The sequence below is a fragment of the Lepidochelys kempii genome, chromosome 9 (genome assembly GCF_965140285.1).
Source record: "Lepidochelys kempii isolate rLepKem1 chromosome 9, rLepKem1.hap1, whole genome shotgun sequence".
NCBI lineage: Eukaryota > Metazoa > Chordata > Testudines > Cheloniidae > Lepidochelys > Lepidochelys kempii.
The window spans coordinates 48,918,399-48,942,702 of NC_136388.1; the positions used below are offsets into that span (position 1 = coordinate 48,918,399).

The window sequence follows — 24,304 nt, forward strand, 5'->3', positions numbered from 1 at the left end:
GCTTCAACTTGATATTCTCCTGCTCATACATCCAAGGATTGCATTTACTCACTTAACCACCACATTAGACTGGGAGCTGATGTCCAGTTAGTTACCCACCATGACTGCTAAGTCCATTTCAGAGTCATTGTTTTCCAAAATCCAATCTCACTCTATATAAGCATGACCTAAATTCTGGGTTTCTAGATCTATAACCCTGCATTTAGCTGTTTGAAAATGAATGTCATTCAAGGCTTACCATGCAATCTGGATTGCTCTGTAGAACTGACTTGTCCTTATCATTTACCACTCCACCAATTTGGGTATCATCTGAAAACTTTACCAGCAATGATTTGGTATTCTTACAGATCACTGATAAAGATATTGAATAGCACTGGGCCTAGAGCAGACCCCTGTGCAGGCCCCCCCACCAAAAAACATCCCCATTAGAGGATGATTCCCCAGTTACATATCAGGCTACGCCCACACTGCTCAGTAATTGACAGAAGGAGCACTACCATTTATAACAAATTATAAATGCAAATTCAAGTGTCATACACACTTGTCACAGCTTAGTGACAAATGGATCTACAAACATGCCAAATGTGAGGAAGATTTTGACACAAAGTGATAACGAAATAAATCTATAATTTGTTACATATAGCTGGAGTGGTCACTTGATGCACCTTTTAGCTAAAGACAGATACTCCAGGAATAAAGGAAAATATAGTTGAAACTGTAAAATACTTCCATAATAACCACTTTTCGTAAGCTGTGCTTAAAATAGCAAACCAGATCATAGCTTATTCTACCTCAAGATGCCTAATGGCATTCAGAAGCTAATTGTTTTGAGTAGTTTGTTAAGAACTAGCATAACTGGATGATAATTTGTGCAGATAACTGTGACAAAACAGATGGTGTTGTCACTGCCTATGTAGTAAACATAGGGATGAAGAGAAATTTAGAAGAACAGACTGAATATTTCCATTGGCTTGGACAAAGTGCAAATGGATGGCTGTAACATTATTAATGCTGTCGAGACATTTGGAAGGTACTTCAGGAAACACCACAGAGAAATATTTAAGGACAAACTTACATTACAGGCAGTAAAGAAACAGATGAAGCAAGCACTTGCTCCACTTCATTTTATTATCTATGTTCTCAACCCAAAGCTCCAGGGTAGATGTCTAAGTACAAATAAGGTGCATGCTGCTATGACATGGTCATTGGTTAATCAACCAACAAAACAGATTTCAGGGACGAAGAAGAATCAGTCCAAACACGTTTGCTGCTGACCCTACCAATAAAGTTGAATCACTGAAGTCCCTGGTGATCCATATAGATGTAGAGTTTATAAAAGTCACAAGACAGCTTTGGAGGTGGCGCAGAGGAGCACCCTCTGCTGGTGTGATCCTCCCAAGACCAGCTATGCAGGCTTCAGGGCAGATTTGTGTCAACAGAGCAGCACAAAGCCTCCACAACAGAGCAGTGGTTTGGATCACTGAGCATGGCATGTAAAGCAAAATACTAACCATCCAGGCACTCAGAGCAGCCCGATGGGACACCCACCCACCAATGGTGCTTCTCTTAAAAACAGTGCAACAAAGTTTTCATCCTCTTTATCTATTTCTCCCTATACCTTGTGGTCCTCATCCTCATCCCCTTGTTTACGAATAAGACATTTTAACTCTAAGCCTGGATGGTCTATTTATAAACCTGTTAGTATCTGGCTGCAAATAACTTTCTGCAAATAGAGAAGCCTAGAGGGAACGCAGTCGCATTCCCTGATCCAATAAAAAGACACAAAGTAATACAAAAATAAAAAGAAACCCAAGACTTCAAACCTGGGCCTGTTGGAATGACTTCTGCCTCTTTTTGATCCGAGATGGAAGAACAAAATCACAGCCCCTTGCAAGGAAAGCAAGCTCTCCTCTTAAGTCTGGGTCTCTTCGCAGAGAGGTTTCCTTGATCATCATCTTGCTAAGTTCCTGAGCAATCTTTTTGCTTTCCAGCTGTGGTACAGAGTCTTTGTAGGAGATCACGTCAGCCCCAATGGATCACTTTCTTATTTTTGCTTTTCACAGGCAAGGAGTTGCAACTGATTTCATGTAGAAACATACTAACTCTTCTCTTTCCTCACAGGGAAAGTGTCCTAGCATAGTATCTGAATCCTGAAGCCAAAGCCCCCTGGCACACACTTTTTTTTTCTGACATTTAAACTATCCCTCAGCACTACCAGTATCTCCTGATGCCTTCTTGCAATACTTTATCGAGAAACATGATCTACAACAGAATCTATTCCCCTGCTGGCTACATGACAGAAAATCTGTCCTTGGCTTGTAATAGGCCAGGGGTATTGTGGGAAAGGAGGTACCCACCACCACTACCAAGAGTGCTAAAGTTAGACACACTGCAAAAGTAGCTAAATATATCACCTTCCCCAATAGTTCTTATTTTAAGAGCTTCAAAGCTGAAATGTGATGTGTAAACCTGCATCAGTCAGCCCCTGCTGGGCTAAAAACATATGCTCTAAGCACAGGCCAATGTGGAAATGGTGTTAAGAGGTTTATGATGCCTCTGCCTTGTGAGCTGATGAAGCAGTGGAGCAAGACTAATTCTAATTCAAATTGTGGACTATTATTTTTAGAAAAGCTTAACTTTTATTCCTTATTTGGAAAAAGTAAATCACCTTGTTTCTCGCCATCTAAAAGAAGTATGGTAGGGTGACCTTAGGTAATAAACTCAGGCATTTTGGAGCAGCTATTACAAAAATGGTTTTATAAAGAGACCTTAATGAGTCATCCTTTTTATTTACTTTTTCCACAGCTCTCACTTTGTTGTCTCTGGCGTGAGGAGCAGCCAGTGTCTAACTATGTTACTTTGAAGAGACTCACACAGATGATTCTGGTTTATGACATCGGGGTGCTGGCTTGATTCTCTGAACAGTATAATTTATAATAGTACTGATCATGTGCCTGGCAATGGGGACCTACGTCCAATTCCTGCTCCACAGGATGAGCAAACATCAGTTCTCTGGTTTTTCTTTCCTAGCTAATCCACTTCCACAGTCTACCATCCCCATTGGGTTTAGATGGTCCCAGCTAGTTTGCCAGGAGCTTACTTTCTGTGTTTGGTAACACACAACAGCTGATACATCTATTTTTATTATAATCCTGCTTTTGAGAATAATTTTACAAATATCCCTACAATGTCCAGTCATCCACCAAATTAAGGACATATTGGACCACATTCTCTGTATTGGTCCCTTGCTCTCACTGGGACCCCTGTAGGGGCTCCAGAAGCTCACAGGCTTTTATCCCGTACAATAATTTAAAAGGAAAATTCTGTAGATGGTTGTGGGATCTCTTGGACTGCAAACAACAAATCTGGGAGTAACTTGTCCCACTTACAGGCTTTGGTGGTCACGAATTTGTACAGCATTCTCTTAAGAGTCTTATTCAAACAAATGGCTTAAATGAGCATTCGAGGATGACAGACTTATGTTGTATCAGATCCTTGGCTGGTGCACATTGGTGTTACTTCAATGATTTTACCGTAGCCTATGGAAATATGGGAACATACCCCAGCTGAGGATCTGGACCTTAAAATTCTGGAGGGAGCACATTGCTTGTTGCTGTTGGGACATAAAGCTAGTGCCATTATCTGTTAACATTATCTTGGGTATCCACTTAATAGAACAACTGGTGACAAATTGTGCTGCAAAGGAGTACAAAGAAATGGCCTCTGCATATTATGTGGCAGAGTCAACTCTGACCAACATATAACCACGCCTGTTGGTGCTCCAGATACATCTACACTGCAATTAAAAACCTACAGCTGACCCATGCCAGCTAACTCAGGATCGTGGGGCTCAGATTAAAGGGCTGTTTAACTGCAATGTAGACATTCGGGCTCAGGCTGGAACCTGGGCTCCGGGACCTTGCGTGGCGGGAGGGTCCCAGAGCTCAGGCTGCAGCCCAAGCCCGAACGTCAACACTGCAATTAAACAGCCCCATAGCTCAACCCCCGTGAGCCCAAGTCAGCTAGCATAGGTGCGTGTCTAATTGCAGTATATTTCTAAAGGTCCTATCACATCAAGCCCAATCCAACTGAATTGAATATCCACTGAATGAAGAGGGAGAAGAGTATGTTTGGGAGCCACCAGCTGGCATACATGGCAGAAACTACAGTATTCTTTGATTTCTTTACAGATCTGTGGCCAGAAAATCCAAGACAATTTTCTCTCCTGGGTCTCCTATACTCCCAAGCAGTCAGATCAGGGTAGAGCATGGGCTATGTGTCATATTTCTCTACAAAAGGACTTTAGAATGAGAAAGTTGTATAAGTCCAATCCTTTAGTGTTCATTTAAACTCCTTTACTTCTGCTTATAATTGTAAGGATACGTGCATTGTTTCTGTAAGTCCGTAGCAGAAATGGGGCTGGGGAAAGTTCTAGGAAGGCACTCTCCAGAGAAGCACAAAGACAGACAAGAATTTAGGAAGAATTCTAATTTCTTTATTTTAATGAATTATAAATATTGTGGTAGCACCTAGATGCCCAGCCAGGACTCAGGCTCCACATTGCTGTGATTCGTTACCACAGTCACATGGCAGGGTACCAGATGTTGATTTATTTTGAACCAGCAGTGACAGGGTGTATGTTCCTCATCTTTCACTGAAATGTACTGAATGTCCAGAAAGATACCAAAAGACCTCTTGTACCCACAGGTTTAGCAATAGTCTTTAAAAGAAATTCCCCAGACCTGTGTGAAAAACGGGACATAGCTATCCGGAAGCCACTGACTATTTTTTAGAATGGCAGACATTTACTTTTCATGCCCAGGTGAACAGGTCACAAAAGATCTAAGACGTTTCTTTTCTTGCTTTGACGTTCCAGAAAAATGTAGTTGACAATGGGACCCAGTTTGACAAATCTGAATTCCCAGCTTTGGAGGTATAGTAGATGTCAAGCACATTACTTCCAGTACCCAGAAAGGAACTAATAGAACTATGCAGCAGAGAGACCCCTTATTAGCTCTGCTGAGCTACAGGACAAAGCCCACATCAGTCACCAGAATAAACCCTGCTCATCAAATTTTCTGAGTGAACAGATCAGAATACATTTCCATCCTTTGAGACAACTCTTCACTGTAAGTGGTCCTGCTTAAAGGATGAGTTGAGAGATGCCAAATGTAACAGATCTCTTATTTACCCATCAGAATGCAGACAAACTTTCACTCACACCTAAACCTGGAGGCCCAATCCTGATGGAGGTAGATGAATGAAGCTGTTGTCACTGGATACAGCTGCAACCCAATTCCTACGTGGAAAGCATTCCATACAGATGAAATGGGCAGCAGCTTAGTTACGCTGGTTCCAAACTCAAGTGAACTGCCACAACACCTTAACAGCACTGGTATTCCCATTAGCAGTCGCAGCCTTAGAGGTTTCAGGTGCCAGGTGTTTCGTCCCATTGAGTGTGAGTGTTGTGGGCTATTTCTCTACAATGTATTACATTCTAATTTTCTGAAACTAATTGCATTTTATTTTTTTTCCCCATCACCTATGGATTGCTGGGGAGATTTATATATTATTGTAATTACTTGACAAGAGGCTGTTAAAGAGTGGGAGGGTGTCACCCTGGGAGTGGTGACCGAGGTCTCCCCTTTAGCAGTATGTCATGCATTCGCTGATCATCTTTGAAGTGAACAGGTCTCTGATCGGGGTCCCTCATTGGGTGAAGATGTCATGTACTACCAAATTGTGAAATTCCCATTCATGGTCTATCGCAAAATGTCTGCTGAGCGAGTCCATGATGACATTATGTGTCCTGGGACGATAGGCTGCAGACAAGAGGATCTAGTGATTGATGCACCAATTCCAGAGATTAACCACCTCTGCGCACAGCGCGGCCCATTTTGTTCCTCCCATTTGTTGACATAGAAGACATGTTCGCCAGATGGAGGACCCCGACCAGAGACCTATTTGCTTCACAGGTGTCTGACTTGATGAGAACATGAGGGGACCGTGCAAAGAGAAGAAAGGATTGGCAAACCTCTCTCACAACTCAGAGTTCCAGGGTGTTTATGTGCATCCTGAATTCTCAGGGAGTCCATATTCCTTGAGTCATGAGGTTATTCAGGTGGGCTCCCCAGCCCACCAGGGATGCATCAGTGATGATTGTCTTGTCTGGGAGGAGGGAAGAAAGGGAACCCACACACATACACAATGTGGGTCTGTCCAGCACTGGAGGGATGACAGTACTTTGGTGGAGACTGTCAGCATGAAGTCTGTGAAGTGGCAGTTTGGCAAGTAAATGGACCGGAGCCACGTCGGGAGGCAGCAAAGGCATGGGGTCACGTAGGTACATGAAGCTATGTGGCCAAGGCGGGACAGGCAAGTTGTTCACTATTATGTTATGATGCCGCTCATTGTGTGGAATCTGTCTATGGGCAAGTAAGCTCATGCTGTCACCAAACTGGTTGAAGCCCTGCAGAAGTCCTGAGACTGTGTGGGGTCAAGGATTGATTATCTGACATTGACACTGATTCTGAGAGAGAAAAGGAGGTTGAGTAACATTGAGGTTGACGTGGGGGCTTCTTGTCTGGATCCCATGGCTAGGAGCCAATCGTTGAGATATGGAAATACAAGGATGCTGTAACTCCTGACACAGGCTGCTACGACAGAAAATACTTTGGTGAAGACTCTGGGAGCAGCAGCTAACCCAAAAGGGAGGACTCTATCGGAAACGTTGGGAACCCACTGTAAATCTCAGGAAATGTCTGTGGGCAGAATGAATATCGGTGTGAAAGTAAGTGCCCTTCATACTGAGAGGCATAAACTACATGCCTTTCTCTAAGGATGGAATTATGGCTGCCAGCGTGACCGTAAAAAACTTGAGTTTGTGGATAAATGATTGAGGTGCCAGAGATTGAGCACTGATATCCACCAACCTTTCTTCTTGGGATGAGGGTGTTGGTTGAGTAGAATCCTGTTCCCTGATATTCCAGAGGAACACGTTCTATTGCTCCCTGTTATAACAAGAAGTTCACCTCTTGGGTGAGAATACTGTCATGAGAGTGGTCCCTGAAGGGGGGCATGGAGGGGGTTTTGGAGGGGGTACTGTCACAAATTTGATCGTATAGTTATGGTGAATGATGTTTGACACCCATCTGTCCATTGTTATTGCACTCAAAGTGTAGGAAAAGAGTGCTAAATGACCCCCAAAGGGAGTAGGAATCGTGAGGTGGTAGGCATAGTAGTTGGCAACTCTCGGGCTTGCATCAGGAATACCTCATGGCTGGAGGCTGTATCTGTGATGTTGAAGCCTGCAAGGGGGGCACCGGAAAGCGAGACCTCTGTGCCTTTTGACATTTCCTTGGATGCTCAAAAGGTCTCTGTGAATATACTTGATAAGACCTGTAGTGTCAGGGGGATGACCGGAACTGGAATGTTCATTACAGGGCAGGAGTGTAGATGCCCAATGAGCGAAGAGTAGCCCTGGAATCCTTTAGCATATGCAGTGATTCATCTGTCCTCTGGTTAAAAAGATGGAATTTGTCGAAAGGGAGGTCTTCAATAGTGTTCTGTATCTTCCTAGGAAAACCAGAAGAATGGTGCCAAGACTCCCTGTGCATGACTATGGCTGTAGCCCTGACTATGGCCCTGAAGGAGGTATCGCTGCATCTACTGCAGATTGGAGGGCCGTTCTGACCACAAACTTCCCTTCTTCAATAAGTGCCTGAAAATGAAAATGAAAACCAGCAGGACAGTGGGGTGGGAGGAGGTATTGTTTCATATTCTCTGTGTATATATAAAGTCTGCTGCAGTTTCCACGGTATGCATCCAATGAAGTGAGCTGTAGCTCACGAAAGCTTATGCTCAAATAAATTGGTTAGTCTCTAAGGTGCCACAAGTACTCCTTTTCTTTTTGCCTGAAAATGAGCACTATTGTGTTGTGGATGGCTATCCGTAAATTCCTCTAATTTACTGTAATTCAGGAAGTCATATTTGTCTGAAATGCCGGATAATTCACAATCATGAATTGCAGGCTAGATGATGAAAATACTTTACGTGGTAGAAGGTGACTCCAGACCTTCCCCACTTTATCAAACAGTGTAGATTGGGGGTGTTGCTGTTTGACCCATTCTGTCACAGCCTGGACGATTAGGGAATTTGGAGGTGGATGAAAAAAAGAAACTCAAAACCTTTGGCAGGAACATTTCTGCTCCCTTGGGGATAGCTATGTATGTAGCAGGGTGTGCCACAGTATCCTGGCAGGCTCCAGAATGGCTTTATTAATTAGTAACACAATTCTCGCTGACCCCAAAGTGTGGAGGAATATCCAGCAGCTTATGCTAGCAGTCTTGGATTTCTTCTGAAGAAATTTGGGGTTTCCCACAAAACTTACCATAACAGCTCCTGAAATTGTCTGAAATCATCCCGTGTGGGAGGGGATGCTGTAGTCACCTCCTCAACTGGAGATGAGGAAGGGAATATTGCCAGTTCTAGTGGAACTGCTGGGACCAGGCTAAAAAGTTCTTCCTCCACCACTGGATCTGCTTGCCTACCGGTGGGTACCCTCAAGGGGGAGGCAGGTGATGGTTCCCTCATGGCCCGGGTAGATTCCAAGGGATAATATTGTGTCCAGGGTCCCAAATATGGCCAATAAGCTGGATCCGATGGAGGTTGTGGGAGTCCCCACAGAATGGGGTACCAATGGATCTGTGGTGACTGAGGGGTAGATGTCACCAGGGATGTGATGGTCTCCGTGATGGTGCATACGAATGGTATGATAAAGGTGGCTCTTCCAGTTCCAATTCATTGGAAGAGGAGAAGGTGAATTCTGGTTCCAATGGCGGTACCGTCGGAGCTGGTGGAAGAGTGTAGCTTATCCGTGTATGGGGTGAGGGATCCCATATCAGAGGCCTTGGAGATATGATCTCTCTAGAAGTGGAGGGACCCTATGGAGGGGGTGACTCTGGATCTGGAAGGCAAATACATCCTGAGGCTCAGTCACTGTTCTGGATCACCCTGGTGTGAGAGGCACTCTCTCTTTCCCAGGTACTGGTACCAGCGCTGGGGTCTTTCCTAATATGGGAGGGTCGCATGTTTTGTGGGCTCCAACAGATGGTGGTACCAATGTATCAGTGCCTGGAATCACTGGATCCCATTGCTTATGGGTCTTTTTCTCGTGCCTATCAGACTTAGAGCATACGCCGTCCCCTTGGGCCAAGCAGGTGGAAGGAGCATCCATCTTCTTTGATTTGGAGGAAGGCTTAGTCCTGGTGCTTAATTTGTGCCAGGGTTGAGCCTGGCACCTCTAGGCTTGGCAGTTCATAGCCCTGGCACCTCTGGGCCTGCCAACGCAGTTATGAAAGTAAAAAAAATTGCTTGAGCCCTGGCACCTAATTGCTTGACCTCTGGCATCTCTTTCATTACAAATTAAACACTGCTTAGTCCCTGCTTATGGGTGTGCTTCCTTACCTCTTGACTAGGCCCCACCATGGGGTCTGTGGGGATGGTATTGCTGGCACCGGAGTCAGATGTGGTAGTGGGAGGTGCGCTCTTCACTGAATCAGGACGATGTATGGGGGAGTTCCCCGGCCTGGGTCCAAGTGAGGTCTCATGGCGAGCTCCAAAAGATGCTTCCAGAGGTGAAGTGCCCGGTCTTCTAGGGTGCGGTGGTGGAAGGACTGGCAAATACTAGACATGGCCACAATGTGGGCTTCCCCCAGGCAGCAGAGGCAGTATTATTGGTTGTTGCTAACCAAGAAGAATCGCAAGCAAAAGGCTCAGACTTTGAAGCCTGGAGTCCTTCGCATAGTCCAGTACCCGCAAGTAGGTATGGGGGAGGAGGAGTGAAAACCCTAAAGTCTATCTAAAAACAAGCACTAAAACTATTAACTATCAGAACTAAAATAATAATAAAACTGGTAAATCTACTATAAAACTCATAAGACTATGTACAACTAATTTTTTTAGAAGTGCATCAGAAATGAGGACATTGAAAGTTCTGACCCGGACCATGTGGAGGTGAGGAGAAACTGGAGACGCAGTCAGTCCGCTCTGTCCTTTCTCACCTCAGACATGAACATGAGATGAGGCAGGGCACAACAGACACTACTGTGTGGGCCAACAGACACTACTTTCAAATTCTCCAACTCTGGGAGCATGGTGCAAATGCATAACCCTCACTGAAATACAATAGTGACCATCATTTGAAGAAAAAGCTGGTATAACCTAATTGTGAGTGCTTGACTTTGCAACCTTAATGATCTTTTAACATTCTGCAATTGTGTAGGTTTTAAAAAAAGCAAACTGAAAAAACAGAAATTCCATCATGTGACATCATATTAACACCCACGTGGGACATCAGCAGAGTTGCAACCATTAGATTCCCCCCCGCCACCCCGAACTAATGGAGTAACTGGTAGCAGTAGTAGGTTGTTACCTTCTATGTGGACCAGCATTAGAGAGGCCAAGGACACTTTGCCAATGGGCTTCACAGATATTTGTAACAGCAGACTCAGGAACCTTGGGTTCCATTTCATGCTCTGGAGGGGAGCATTCTCTAGTGGGCAGACACTCTTCTGCCCTATCATCTACAACCTCTTCCTCTCCCTGTCCCAGTCCTGTCTCTTCCCCACTTCTAGCTCCTCATCCCAGTCCTATTCTCCTCACCAAGCCAGTTCCACTCTCTACTTCTTGAGTTTCTCATCCCAGTCCCAGTTTCCTTGCCCAGCCATTCCCACCACACCACAATCTCTATCTCCTGCCCCATTCTCCAGTCAACCCCTGCCTCGACATTCCTCATTTCCACTGGCTCCCAGTTTCAATCTCCCTCTCCAGGCTTCTTATCCAATCTCAGTGCACCCCACATCTGCCATTGGCACTCTGTCCCAGTCTCTTTACCCAGACAATCCCAGTTCTCGTCCCCAACTCCAGCTCCTTGTCTGATATCTCCTTTCCCCCTCCCCACCTCCTTACCCTCACTTCACTGGTTCTGTCATCTTGCCTAGCTAGCTAGACCTGTCTCCCTCACAGCTCCTCATCCAATTTCAGTATTCCCCACATCCACACCTGATTTCCCTCCCTGGCTCCCTGTTCCAGTCTCCTTGCCTATCCAGTTCCAGGATCCCCATGAATTTCTAGTCCCAGTGTCCCTCTCTCCCCCTCCACCAGCCTTCAATCTCAGTGATCCCCACCCAGGCTCCTTGTCCCAATCTATTTCATGCACCCTTCCATTCAGCCCCCCTAGGTCTGGTTCCTGGCCTCTCTCCATTCAATTCAGGCAGCTGCTCCTCCACACTACCTGAGCCCAGCAGGGATGTCACTGAGAGCACAGGAGAAACAGCCTCCCTGCTCTAAGACCCAGTTCTGGTGTTGGACCCATCCTGGCCTGGAGCAGCAATTACAGGGAAAGTCCTACTTTGCCCCTGTAGCCTGGGGTTGGAGCATATTCTGTGGCAATGGCACATGCACACTCTGGTCACACGTAGAAGCTGTGCTCCGTGAGGATGGAATTTTCAGAGATTTAACTCTTAAAATCAAACAAGTCTCTGCTGAGCGTGTGCAAACTGATATTTTTCAAAGTTGTATAACTTATCCTAGTGAAAATTCACCAAAATGTGGCTAGCAAAAGGCACATCCCTAACTCAAAGGCCATCCCTTGCCAACTTTCAGGGGCCTACTCCGGAGCATAGGGGCAGGGCCAGCTCTAGGATTTTTAGCCGCCCCCACTTTTTTTCATGCCCCCCCTTGCCCCCGGCTCTGCCCCAACTCTGCCCCTTCCCAACCCCTTCCCCAAATCCCCGGCCCCGCCTCCTCCCCCAGGCATGCCGCATTTCTCCCCCGCATTGCTTCCTGCAGCTCCCCCACCGCAATCCCCTGCCCTAGCTCACCTCCGCTCCGCCTGCTCCCCTGAACACGCCGCTGCTCAGGCGAGGGAGAGGCAGCACGTTCAGGGGAGGAGGCGGCGGAGTGGAGGGGAGCGCAGGAAGTAACGGGGGAGGGGGGTAGAGGAACCGCTTCCCGCCCCAGCTCACCTCCGCTCCACCACTGCCACCTCCCCCCAGCGTGCTGTTGCTCAGCGTCTCCTCCCTCCCAGGCTTGCCGCGCGAAAAAGCCTGGGAGGGAGGGAGGGGGGAGAAGCGGAGCGGTGGCGGTGCACTCAGGGGAGCAGGTGGAGGCGGAGCGGAGGCGAGCTGGGGGCACATTTCTGGTGCGGCATGGTCAGTGCCAGAATGCTGCCCCTAGAAATGTGCCGCCCTAAGCACCTGCTTGTTTTGCTGGTGCCTAGAGCCGGCCCTGCATAGGGGCACAAGAACTTTGCAAAGAAAATGTCAGAACTTTTTTAACATTGTAAAATATGTATTTGTCCCTAACCTCATTCTCTGAAACAGATGAACCATTTGAGCTGAAATTTTCCTTAAACATTCAAGCTAAGGCAGACATCCCGCACAGAACATTTCAGCCAAAACAGTTAACATTTGGCAAAATTATAAGTCAAATTGAAAACAGGATTTTATAATGGGAAGTGTTGTGCAGACTTAATAAGACTGAGTGATACCAGCCCTGCCTATAATAAGTATAATGTGCGTTTGTTACATACGCAGAGTAAGACTGATGAAGCCCTTAACTGTTCATTTCCTTGTTTTTAAATACTGTAACCTTAACTGTTTTCTTAAACAAGTGGCCAGCTCTTCAGCTGGCATTAACCAACATAGAATTCAATGAAGCTACACTAGTTCATGCCAGCAGAGGGTCTGGTACAAAGTGATTGGAGTTTTTGGAATTTCTCAGCACTTGAGGGGTTTTGTTCATTGTTTACATCTTTCAGTTCTGAATTTGTGTAAGTAAGTGAAGGCAGTTTTTAAAGTCTTACAGAAGTGGGGTAGATTGGTTTCCAGACTATTCAGTAAAAGGAGGGAGTAGTGCTAAGCAAGTGAATAAGGGTTCCTATGGAGTCCAAGCTTTGTTCAATGGATATCTGAAAAGATACATATGTTCTGGAGATACTGTTACTAAACTGGCCAGCTGCAAGTGGGCACACCCTGTTTTAACTCAGATTATGGGTAAAAAGCGCTTGGCTCCATAGCCACAACCTAATAAGGTGCTTGGCTCCATAGCCACAACCTAATAAAGTGCTTGGCTCCATAGCCACAGTGCCTCCCAGCCAATTCACTAAACCTTGCGGTGCCAGTCACCCCATCGGAAAGATGTGGTGCTTAGCTTTGCAGTTACCTAGCGCTTTTTCATCTGAAGATCTCAAAGCACTTTAGAGAAGTGAGTAAACATGGTTATCCACATTTTACAGTTGCCTCACTTAGTACAACAAGGGCTTCCCTGAAACAGTCTCCTTTGTCTTCAGATGAAACCTGGCAATTGTCAGCTAAACAAAATGTTCCAAACCAAAGTCATGCGGGGGAGGGGCTAAAATAGAGCTCTATTACGGAAACTGGGGTTGCAACATTTACTGCCTCCCCATAGTTAGTTAAAATATCACCATGTATGACAGGACAACTCCAAAGCAACAACCACAAAATTGTGTTGTTTACTGCTCTCGTCATGATGTAGAAACACAGCATCCATGTTTTAGCACTGCGCTTTCTGTTTCTGCAATACCAAGTCCTGACATCCTTTTTTTTCCTGGAGGACTTCAGAAGTCTTTGGAAAATAGGCAGGTGACATCCTTGAAGGGTGAAACTAATTCTTCAGCTCTCCCAGGCTCAAATGAGGAGGTGGCATGTTCACCCTGACTGGGAGCGGAGAGAGCAGTGGCTCAGGTTTTAGACTCTGGCAACAGCCGCGTTCCAGCTTTCCAAAGACTGCCACAGTCCCCCATGAAAAGAGGGAAGTCCAGGACACACATTCCTCAGGCTGGAAAAAACAAAACAAAACACACCAGAAAATTTTCCTTCAAACAAACAAACAAAAAAGTTGTTGCCATCTCTGTACACATCAGCAAGGAGCAATAAAGATTTTGTTTGAAATTCATAATTGAAGAGCAACTAGACTCTTTCCACTGCCCTTGCATTGTAAATAAACAAACAAGGGTAAGACCAACATTTATTTCAGAGAGTTTGGGCCCTGACTGATTCTTCTCTCTCTTGCAGGAAGGAGTCTCTCTCCCTTGCTAGTGATACCAGACAAGGTTCTGCTTGTAGCCCGCTATTAGCGGAGCTGCCTGAAAAAATATTAAAAAAAAAAAAAAAAAAAAAAAACTGACGGCGGGTCTGAGGTCTAAAAAAGATTTCAGCACTCACAGCCAGAGCCAGAAGAGCTCCCTGCCCCTGTCAGCACACCCGCAGATAGCTACATGCTATAAAAAAAAAAAAAAAAAGGTGCAGAGCTTTTCTTTAAAAAAAAAAAGCTGTTCATAAGCTCCCATTGGCACTACTGGGCACTGCTGGAAACCTGGCCCTTACTTGGGTGCCTAAATGGGAGCCGGACTCTGGAAAGTCTGGCCCTGCCTGTGTATCCTGGGCGCTTTTGAAAATTCAACCCTAATGCAAAGGTAAGGCCACAAAGCTTGTTCAAGCAACTGAGGCCCCTCCTCTCCCAACAGGTTCCAAGCCATCACCATCTCCTGGGCAGATCCACACTTGGCTTCACAGCACAGCACAGCACAGCGAAACTGGCTACCAGTGTGTTGGATTCCCTGCTCCCGAACCCCCACTGCAAAAAATGCCAGACTCCACGCTGGCTCCTCGTGCTTGGAAGAGAGAGTAAAAGAAACTGCCTCTCGCCAGCTTCTGCCCCCTTTTCCAGGGGTGGTGGTGGTGCTGGCTCTCCTGCTCCGGGGGAATGGAGAAAAGCAGGGTAAGGCAGGCCTGTGGGCTTTGAATTGAGGCAAGGGACACACCAGCACTCAGAACTAGTAAGGGAGGCTACTCTGGCTCATCCAGGCCCAGGGCAAGGTTTTGTAGGTGCTCATTTCTTGTTTCCATGGGTAACCTGTTGAGCAATGAAGTTTCCTTTCCTTAGCCCCCGGGTATAAAGGGCCCACTTACAGGACACTGCAAGCAGAACCAACCCCAGAACAACCATCAAGGAGAAAGGCTCTTCCTGCAGCAAGGAAGAGATGATCTCAGATTAAAACTGCGATACATTTATTTTTTTTAAAAGCCACTGTTCAATCCATGTCCACATCGTATTCAGTAAATCAGATCTGTCCTTTCACGTTAGTACACACATTCATTCAACACTCACATGTTGTTCATAATTTCCAGTGTCCCTTTCACTCATTATTCAACCATAGGCTTTGATGTCTTACCTTGATCACCTCTGGGGCCTGCTGAATCAATGTGGGGACAGTGTCTTTGGTAGTAGCACCCATACTTCTCTGTACAGCTGGGAAGGACTGTGACGGAGTGGTTAAGGTTTCCTGAAGAATTTGCATCATTTCCTTCTCTTTGGATAAACTTCCTTTGCCCATGTGGCATTCCACCAGTTCCTGGGCAAAATCCTCGATACTTTCCAGGATACGTAGTAGAAGGGCTTTGTCGTCTTCCTCCATTTTGTGGCCATTGGTTTCCACGGTCTTTGACAAAGGGGAAGTAGAGTTTTTGTCAGGAAATAAACAGACTTTATTTTTGGTTTCAAGAGCTAGTGGTAGGACCTTCCCACCCTCTTGGCCAAAGTCCTTCAGGCATCCAGGGTCGTTCTCCTTCACGGTGGGCTCCTTCAGCGCGCTCTCCATTTTCTGTGAAAAGTGCTCCAAGTCCAACAGCAGCTTATCTATCTCATCCTGGTTGTTTTCCCTTGATTCTCTTTGTTCTCCTGAAGAAGTGCTAGCCCTGGAATCACTCATAAGAGAATCTGAGACTGGTTCTATAAAGGTGATTTTCTCAGAGGTCTGGGCAACAGCTTCAGCATGAACTCTGGCAGGTGCCTCTTTAAGGACTACAGTAAGATCTGGGCTTCCAGTTTTCTGTTGACTGCTCTCTAAACTCTCCCAGCTACCTTTATGTTCTGCCCTCTTTTCCTTGCCTAGTACTATCTCCCCATCTGACTCCTCTTCAATGTATAGCATTTCTATGGAAGACACACAATTGGAAGGGCTTACAGTTAGTAACTGAGGTACAGTAGAAGCATTTTTTACAGTTCTTGAGTTGTTCTGCTGGGTGCCACTGTGCAAGGAGTCTGAGGTAAAGCCCCCACTGTTAGTTTGGATAGGTTTTGGCGGGCTAGTTGTGCCAATCTCATGCTGGCCATCTTGCAGTTCTACAGTAAGAGAGGGTCTTTTTATGGCGGATGGCAAATGCACAATATCCTCATACCTAGGAGGTTGCTCATTGCCAAATATTGGGGAAAAGGGAGCCTGCTGCAACCCATGCAAACTAGTAACCAGTTCTGCCAAGTCACTGAGTTCCACGTGACTGGGCTGCTTTAGTTCAATGGGGAGCTTTTTCAGGTAGGAAGAAAACCTAGTCATCAAATTCCTATAGATCATCTCAGAACTGGCCAGGGCGTCATTATCATTTCCCCCACTGATATCACCTGAAGATTTCTTTTTGATGCAGTGCTTGATGATATCTGTACATTTTTTCAGGTCCTCAGAGCATTTGAGCAGAATGTCCAAACACACTTTAATATCTCCACCAGAAGAGCTGTCCAGCTTGTGCTTTTCCAAAATCTGGGTGATAAAGCTCTCTTCAGAGAAGGCCTGGGTGGAGAGGGAAGTGGCAGTATTCACATTTCCCTCTGAAGCATTGCAGCTCTCCTGCCATTTCTCCCCAGCTGAGGGAGTCTGCAACAAGCCAAAGGGAGGGCAGTTCTCATCATTGCTGAAGTGTCCATAAATCAAATCAAAATCAAGTGACCGTCTGCTGAATGATTCTGACCTCACTTTCCTTCCTTTTCTGTAGGTCACATGGCTGGAAGAGTTTTTGAGCCTTTCAAAGGAGAATTCCTTTATTTTACCACTGGCAAGATTTATAGCTTCCCCAGTGATATCTTTTAGACTGCAGGTGGCTTGCACTGAAGATCCCTTTTTGAGCCTTGGATTACTTGGGAGGATCTGCTGATAGTCTTCATTCCCAGCCAAAGTTAGCCCATTTTCAGGAGTTGGAAGTCTCTGGTCTAGATCTGCACCTCTGACATTAGATGCAGGGACTCGAAGTAGCTCTGCACAAATACTGTGGTGGGCCACTATGCACGCAACTCCTTGCTTGAACACCTGACAGGTTCCAGTGCAGTAATGCACAGTGTGCTGAAAGTGACAGTCTATCACGACACTGCTGTAACAGTTCACAGTAGTGACTACAAGCTGATAGGTTGCTGCCATAGCATGAATTCCCCTTAGCAGCGAGGCTCTGAAATTCACCACAAACTCAGAAGGTCCAACCGCCTCTTCAAACCCAGGCTGGGTTTAATGAAAACATTCCTATTTCAGTCTCATCCCATTAATTAAGAAAATAATTTTTAACTACAGAGAAAACTCTGAACTGTAAAGTCTATAATCCTGGCGAGGTCTGGGGCAGTATCTGCAGTAAAGGTGCAACTGCCACTGCAGCACATATAAGGTTTGACTTATATGTTTGATTAGCAGCACATACAAGGTTTGATTATATAACATTGCTTAAAATTGTACTCCAAGCAGAGATTACTTTGTTGACCACAAAAACAGCATCCATTGCTTCCCTTCTCATAGTCCAGGGCAGGTTCAGTAAGAGACATTATAGAACACATACTAACTCCCAGACTAAAGAAATGACAAAACAACTGTTCTTTCCCTTATATTTGTTCTCCTTCTTCAGGCTTGGGGTGTTAGAGAGGGATGCTCTGTGCTGAAAAAGGCAGATACTAATCAGCTGCAACATAACAATGAGGAATCCACAGCAAGCTGGAATAATCTGTTTCTGCCAACTGGTAAGAGAGACACCTGCAATAAAAACAAATACAAGAGTCAATATCATTACTAGAGAGATTATGTAACCTTAACTAATACTGTACCAAACGTAAGACACCAGATCTAATTCCCAGTACATGACCTTGTATTGGGCAATGGCACCATGAGAATCAGTGGGCCAAACATGGTAATGCAGTTGAAATGCCTGCCTATGTTTAAAATAAGGCTGCCCATGCATTTCCATTCTAGAGACTCTTTCTCAGCTCCTTGTAACATTCCAAAATTACTTCCTCTGGGCTGCTCAAGGAGATTGTTTTTTCTTAAAATTTAGCATAACTGTTTTGACCATTTCTGAGAATGAGGATGGGTGTTAGGGTGGGAGAGGAAGACCAACACTGCACGCTGCCTAGATTGCACACTGTGATCACATAAGTAAAGTCAAATATATTCTGAAGACCAGCAGGGGGCTGCAGTAACATGGCTGCCTGAGCTCTGAGGCAAAGTAATCTGCCTCCATTGACCCCTAAACATACTAAACTCCCCCCAGCCCCCAAAATCAGAGCTGCAAAGAATGGATTCTTAAAAAAAAAAAAGAGAGTTACTTCTTACTAAGAAGAGTGTTTGTGGTTCACAATCTGGAGACCCCTTTCAGACTCTAACTGGGGTGCTGGGTCGGGGGCTGCACCACGCAGTTTGGCCCCGCTCCAGCTCCTAAGCGCTCCAGTGGGAGCTGCAGGGGTGGTGCCTGTGGGTGGGGCAGTGTGCAGAGCCGCCTGGACACACCTCCGCGTAGGAGCTGGAGAAGGGACATTCCACTGCTTCCGGGAGCCACTTGAGGTAAGTGCCACTCGGAGCCAGCACCTCCAACCCCCTGCCCCAGCCCTGATCCCCCTCCCACTCTCCAAACCCCTTGATCCCAACCCGGAGCACCCTCCTGTACTCCAAACCTCTCATCCCCAGCCCCACCCCAGAGCCCACACCCCTAACCGGAAGCTGCACCCCTTTCCACACCCCTGCCCCAGACCTGATCTCCCTCCCACCGTCCGAAGCCCCCAGTCCCAGCCCAAAGCACTCTCCTACACCTCAAACTCCTGATCCCCAACCCCACCCCAGAGCCCACACCCCCAGCCAGAGACCTCACTTCCTCCTGCACCGCAACCCCAATTTTGTGAGCATTCATGGCCTGCCATACAATTTCTATTCCCTGATGTAGCCCTCAGGCCAAAAAGTTTGCCCACCCCTGGACTAGAGAGTGAGAGATGAAGCTTAAATTGGATGAAAAAAAAAAACAGAGCAAGACAGAACAATCTCAGAATTAATGTGCTGCCTGAAAGTGCTGAAGGAGGAAAAACTTTAGTTGTGGAGTTGTTAAATCTGAGCTCTCTGGGAGAGGTAAATGTAGAGAGAGCACACAGGGCAGTGTTCCTCCGCCTGGGCATTGAGATGGACCCAGAGATCTCATTCTGAAATTCCATGATTATCAGCAGAAAAATATCACTATGAAAAAAAACCATAGAACATTCAGAGCTCACACTCAAAGGCCACTAACTGCAATTTTTCCACGAACTCTCTGCCCTAACCTTAATAAAGAGAAGAGAGTTGTGAGAAATTACAGCAGCCCTCAGGGGGGGGCAGATATCTGCTCCAGATGGGGATTGCCATTTAAACTCTAATTCAGCTTCCAAAATCAGTATTATGTAGTAAGAGACTTAAACTGAGGAAAAAATACACTCTTGTCAGAAATCCAAAGCTCAGCCATACCAGAGGATATTACTCCAGAGGTAGTAACCAAAAATAAGCTTCTGAAAAAGTCTTGGCAGACAGTGAAGGAAAAGAAAAAACAAATGACACTAGAGACCGCACTAGCAATGACAGAATTGAAGCTGAAAAAGAGAACTCTGATACCTGAGGAATAACCTAAAGATTAACCAGAAGGGACTTCTTGCAGGTCACCAAGAATTAACAGCTGAATAGTAGCTATGTTATATAGGATGGGGAGGAGCCATTAGGGATTGTGTGTAAATCCTCCCCATGTAACTCAAGTGATCAGACGATAATCTGTCCCGAAGGATGAGGGTTAAAATCCCATAGGCAGACAATGCACCACCTCTGGATTGCAAGAGAAGCCATGAAAGTGTTCACAGGAAGAGTATGGGGGGTTGGGATTCAGCAAATCATATTAATCGTTTTTGGACCAAAGGCTCTTAAGGAAACTAAGCAGTCATGTACTAACACCGAAGGTCCTCTCATGGATCAGTAACTGGTTAAAAGATAGGAAACAAAGGGTAGGAATAAATGGTCAATTTGCCCAATGGTGAAAAGTAAACAAAGTATGCAGATGATGCAAAATTACTCAAGATAGTCAAGTCCAAAGGTGACTGCAAAGAGTTACAGGGGGACCTCAAGAAACTACATGACTGGATGACAAAATGGCAGATGAAATTCAACACTGAGGAGCGCAAAGTGATGCACATTGGAAAAAATAGTCCCAACTACACATATCTAATGATGGGTTCTAAATTAACTGTTACCACACAAGAACAATCTTGGAGTCATTGTGGATAATTCTCTGAAAACTTCAACTCAATGCACAGCAGAGGTCAAAAAAGCTAACAAAATGTTACATAAGCGTAGCCATGCTGAAACAGACCAATAGCCTGTTATCCTGTCTTCCAACAGTGGCCAGTGCCAGCTTTTTCAGAAGAAATTAATAGAACAGGGCAATTAATGAGTGATCCATCCCCTGTCATACAGGCCCAGCTTCAGGCAGGCTGACTGCGTTGTGTGAAGAAGTACTTCCTTATGTTCATTTACAATCTGCTGCTTATTAATTTCATTGGGTGACCCCTGGTTCTTATATAATTGGAAAGGGTAAAAACACTTCCTTATTCACTTTCTCCACACCATTCTTGATTTTATAGATCTCTATCATATCCCTCCTTAGTCATCTCTTTTATAAATTGAAAAGTCCCACTCTTTTTACTCTCTCCTCATATGAAAGCTGTCCATATTCCTAATAATTTTTGTTGCCTTTCTCTGTACCTTTTCCAATTCTAATGTACCTTTTCAGAGCTGGCATGACCAGAACTATACGCAGTATTCAAGGTGTGGGTGTACCATGGATTTATATTGTGGCATTATGATATTCTCTGTCATTAGCTATCCCTTTCCTATTAGTTCCCTAACATTGTTTGTTTTTTGACTGGTGCTGTAGGTTGAGTGGATGTTTTCAGAGAACTATCCACAATGACTCCAAGATCTCTTTCTTGAGTGGAAAAAGCTAATTTCATAGAATCATAGAATATCAGGGTTAGAAGGGACCTCAGGAGGTCATCTAGTCCAACCCCCTGCTCAAAGCAGGACCAATCACCAATTTTTAGGCCAGATCCCTAAATGGCCCCCTCAAGGATTGAGCTCACAACCCTAGGTTTAGCAGGATAATGCTCAAACCACTGAGCTATCCTTCCCCTGCCTAATTATACTTTTACACTTGACTTGCCAGAGTTTATGCTCCTTTCTATTTTTCCCTGCAGGATTTGACTACCATTTTTTAAACGATGCCTTTTTGCTGCTAGCCTCCTCTTTTATTCTGATGTTTAGCCATGGTGGCACTTTTTTGGTGCTCTTAATGTTTGTTTCTTTTAATTTGTGGTATACGTTTAGTTTGAGCCTCTATTATGGTGGATTTTTAATAATTTCCATGCAGCTTACAGACTTTTCACCCTTGTAACTGTTCTTTTTAATTTCCATTTAACCAGCTTCTTCATTTTTGTCTAGTTTTTCTTTTTGAAGTTAAATGCTACTGGGGTGGGTTTCTTTGAACATCCTTGAGAAGGGAAAATGCCAATTTAATTACATTAGGGTTGCTGTTACCAAGCGGTTCAGCTATATTCACCATTTATAACACATCCGGTGCGCCACTTAGGACTAAATCAAGAATTGCCTCTCCCTTTGTGGGTTCCAGGACTGGCTGCTCCAAGAAACAGTCATTAATGGTGTCTAGAAATTTCATCTCTGCCTCCTGTCCTGAGATGACCCAGTCAATAAGGGGATAGTTGAAATCCCCATTATTACTGCATTTTCTCTTTTTGTAACCTCTCTAATCTCCCTGAGCATTTCACAGTTACTGTCACCATCCTAGTCAGGTAGAGGCATTATATGCCTGCAACTATACTCTTATTATTGAAGCATGGAATTTCTATCCATAGAGATTCTATGGTACAGTCTGATTCATTTAAGATTTTTACTACATTTCACTCTATGCTTTCTTTCACATACAGTGCCACTCCCTCACCAGTGCAATCTACTTTGTCATTCCTATTGCAGACAGGATACTGAGTTAGATGGACCATTGCTCTGACCCACTATGGCAATTCTTATACTGTTATAACTGGTTTATATGCTATGTTGGTGTTTTAGTTTTTTTATTTAAACTAAGGGGAGTTCAGGGGAAGGGAGGGAACAGGGTAGGCAAAGGAGGAATTATTACAAGAAATAGGTAGGGAAGTTCACAAATGGAAACCAAGCCATATTCAGGCACACAACTGTGAATATAACACAATTAGAAACAAGAGAGACATTGGCCACACAAGAGTTCATGCCATCAAACAGCTAAAGAATCACAATAATTTCAAGTTTTTCAATAAGCTAAATAGTTATTCTGAATGGTTTTTCCTTTTAAAGTAATATATTTGAACATCAAAGGACTAAATAATGTCATTATAAGGAACAAAGCTGTGACAGAACTTTAAAACCCTCACTCTCAGATTATTTATTTCAAGAAACTCATTTTCAGGAGAGGCAAATTATGGACATGAAAGGTAATTGGTTTCAGCAGACATTTTTTGCTTCAGCCAAAGAAAAGAAAAGAGGAGTGGTCATAATATTTGCTTAACACATACCTTTTCAGATTAAAGATCAATTTAAGGATAAGGAGGAATGGTTTATTTTACTGAAGGGCACAATTGCTGGGTTATAACAACAATGGACTCAATGTATCATCCAACCAAAAGCAAAAAACTTTAAGGGCTTCTTTAAAATACAGCAACGCTTTGAGGAAAGGACAATTATACTCGGAGAAGACTTTAGTTGTATACCAAGTCCTTACTGGGACAGATCAGAATTAAAAACCCAAGGTGGACAGGGAAGCAGGTACAGTATTGACTTCTCTGTGACAACAATTCACTTTCTCAGATTGCTGGACAGAAATGCACCCAGGGGAATCGGATTACACATTTTATTCACACCCCCCCCCCATCAGTTAACACTACAATAGATCTAATATTTGGTAGTAATATTTGATAGCTGAGATGGGTCCAAAAGATCACTTGTTTGGAAAATGAACTGGCTGCTTGTTCAAGACAAAGCAATTAAAGAGGACATTGTGAAACACTGGAATGCGTTACCTAGGGAGGTGGTGGAATCTCCTTCCTTAGAAGTTTTTAAGGTCAGGCTTGACAAAGCCCTAGCTGGGATGATTTAATTGGGGATTGGTCCTGCTTTGAGCAGGGGGTTGGACTAGATGACCTCCTGAGGTCCCTTCCAACCCTGATATTCTATGATTCTATGATTCAGTACTTTCAAATAAATTATACAGACAATAAACAAAGAGGCAGGTAAAGTGGTATTGAGGGGCCAGCTGATAAGTAGAGGCTCTCAGAAAAAAGAGAGTGCTAAAGAAGACAAAACAGAACTAGAACAGGAGATAAAAAGATTACAAGACATTCATAAAAACTCAGGTTCAAAAGAAGTATATAAACAATTAACTAATATTAGGGGAAAACTGAATATATTGATGACATATCCCAGTGGTTCTCAACCTTTCCAGACTACTGTACTCCATTCAGGAGTCTGATTTATCTTGCGTACCCCAAGTTTCACCTCACTTAAAAACTACTTGCTTACAAAATCAGACATAAAAACACAAAAGTATCAAGCACACTGTTACTGAAAAACTGCTTACTTTCTCATTTTGTCTGTATAAAATTTTAGTTTCATAATTTGACTTCACTAGTGCTTTTTATGTAGCCTGTTGTAAAACTACACAAATATCTAGATGACTTGATATACCCCCGGAAGACCTCTGTGTATCCTTGGTTGAGTATCACTGACATATGCCCTAGAAAAGGCCCTTAGGTATTCAAAGCAGATATTTTATGAAAAAGGAAATCAGTGTGATAAGATGGTGGCTGAAAAGTTCAAGGAGATTCAAGAGCAATGTATTATTCCACCAATTAAAAACAATCAGGAAAGGACAGTTATATACTTTTGCTCCTTTGTCCTTATTATAAAAACCTCTATACCTCAGCTACTCCAAGCTCTGAAATTATTCAAAAATATCTGGCAGTAACAGGCTTGTCAAATATAAGCAAAACTGAAAAAGAAACTTTAGATAAAGAAACAAGAGAAGAAGAAATCCTAGGGGCAATAGCAAACATGAAAAGTAGTAGAACTCCAGGACCCCGATGGCTT

The 24,304-nt window shown here is 44.4% G+C and overlaps 1 protein-coding gene across 4 annotated transcripts in view; it reads right to left on the bottom strand.

The window, feature by feature from the left end:
- Positions 1 to 24,304, bottom strand: part of PPP2R3A (protein phosphatase 2 regulatory subunit B''alpha) — a 148,161-nt gene that overhangs the window by 91,649 nt on the left and 32,208 nt on the right. For all 4 annotated transcript variants that reach the window (XM_073360239.1, XM_073360240.1, XM_073360237.1 and 1 more), the window contains exon 2: positions 15,257 to 17,866. In XM_073360239.1, coding sequence (XP_073216340.1) covers positions 15,257 to 17,269 — 2,013 coding nt within the window. In that variant the 5' untranslated portion in view covers positions 17,270 to 17,866. The remainder of the gene's footprint in view (positions 1 to 15,256; positions 17,867 to 24,304) is intronic.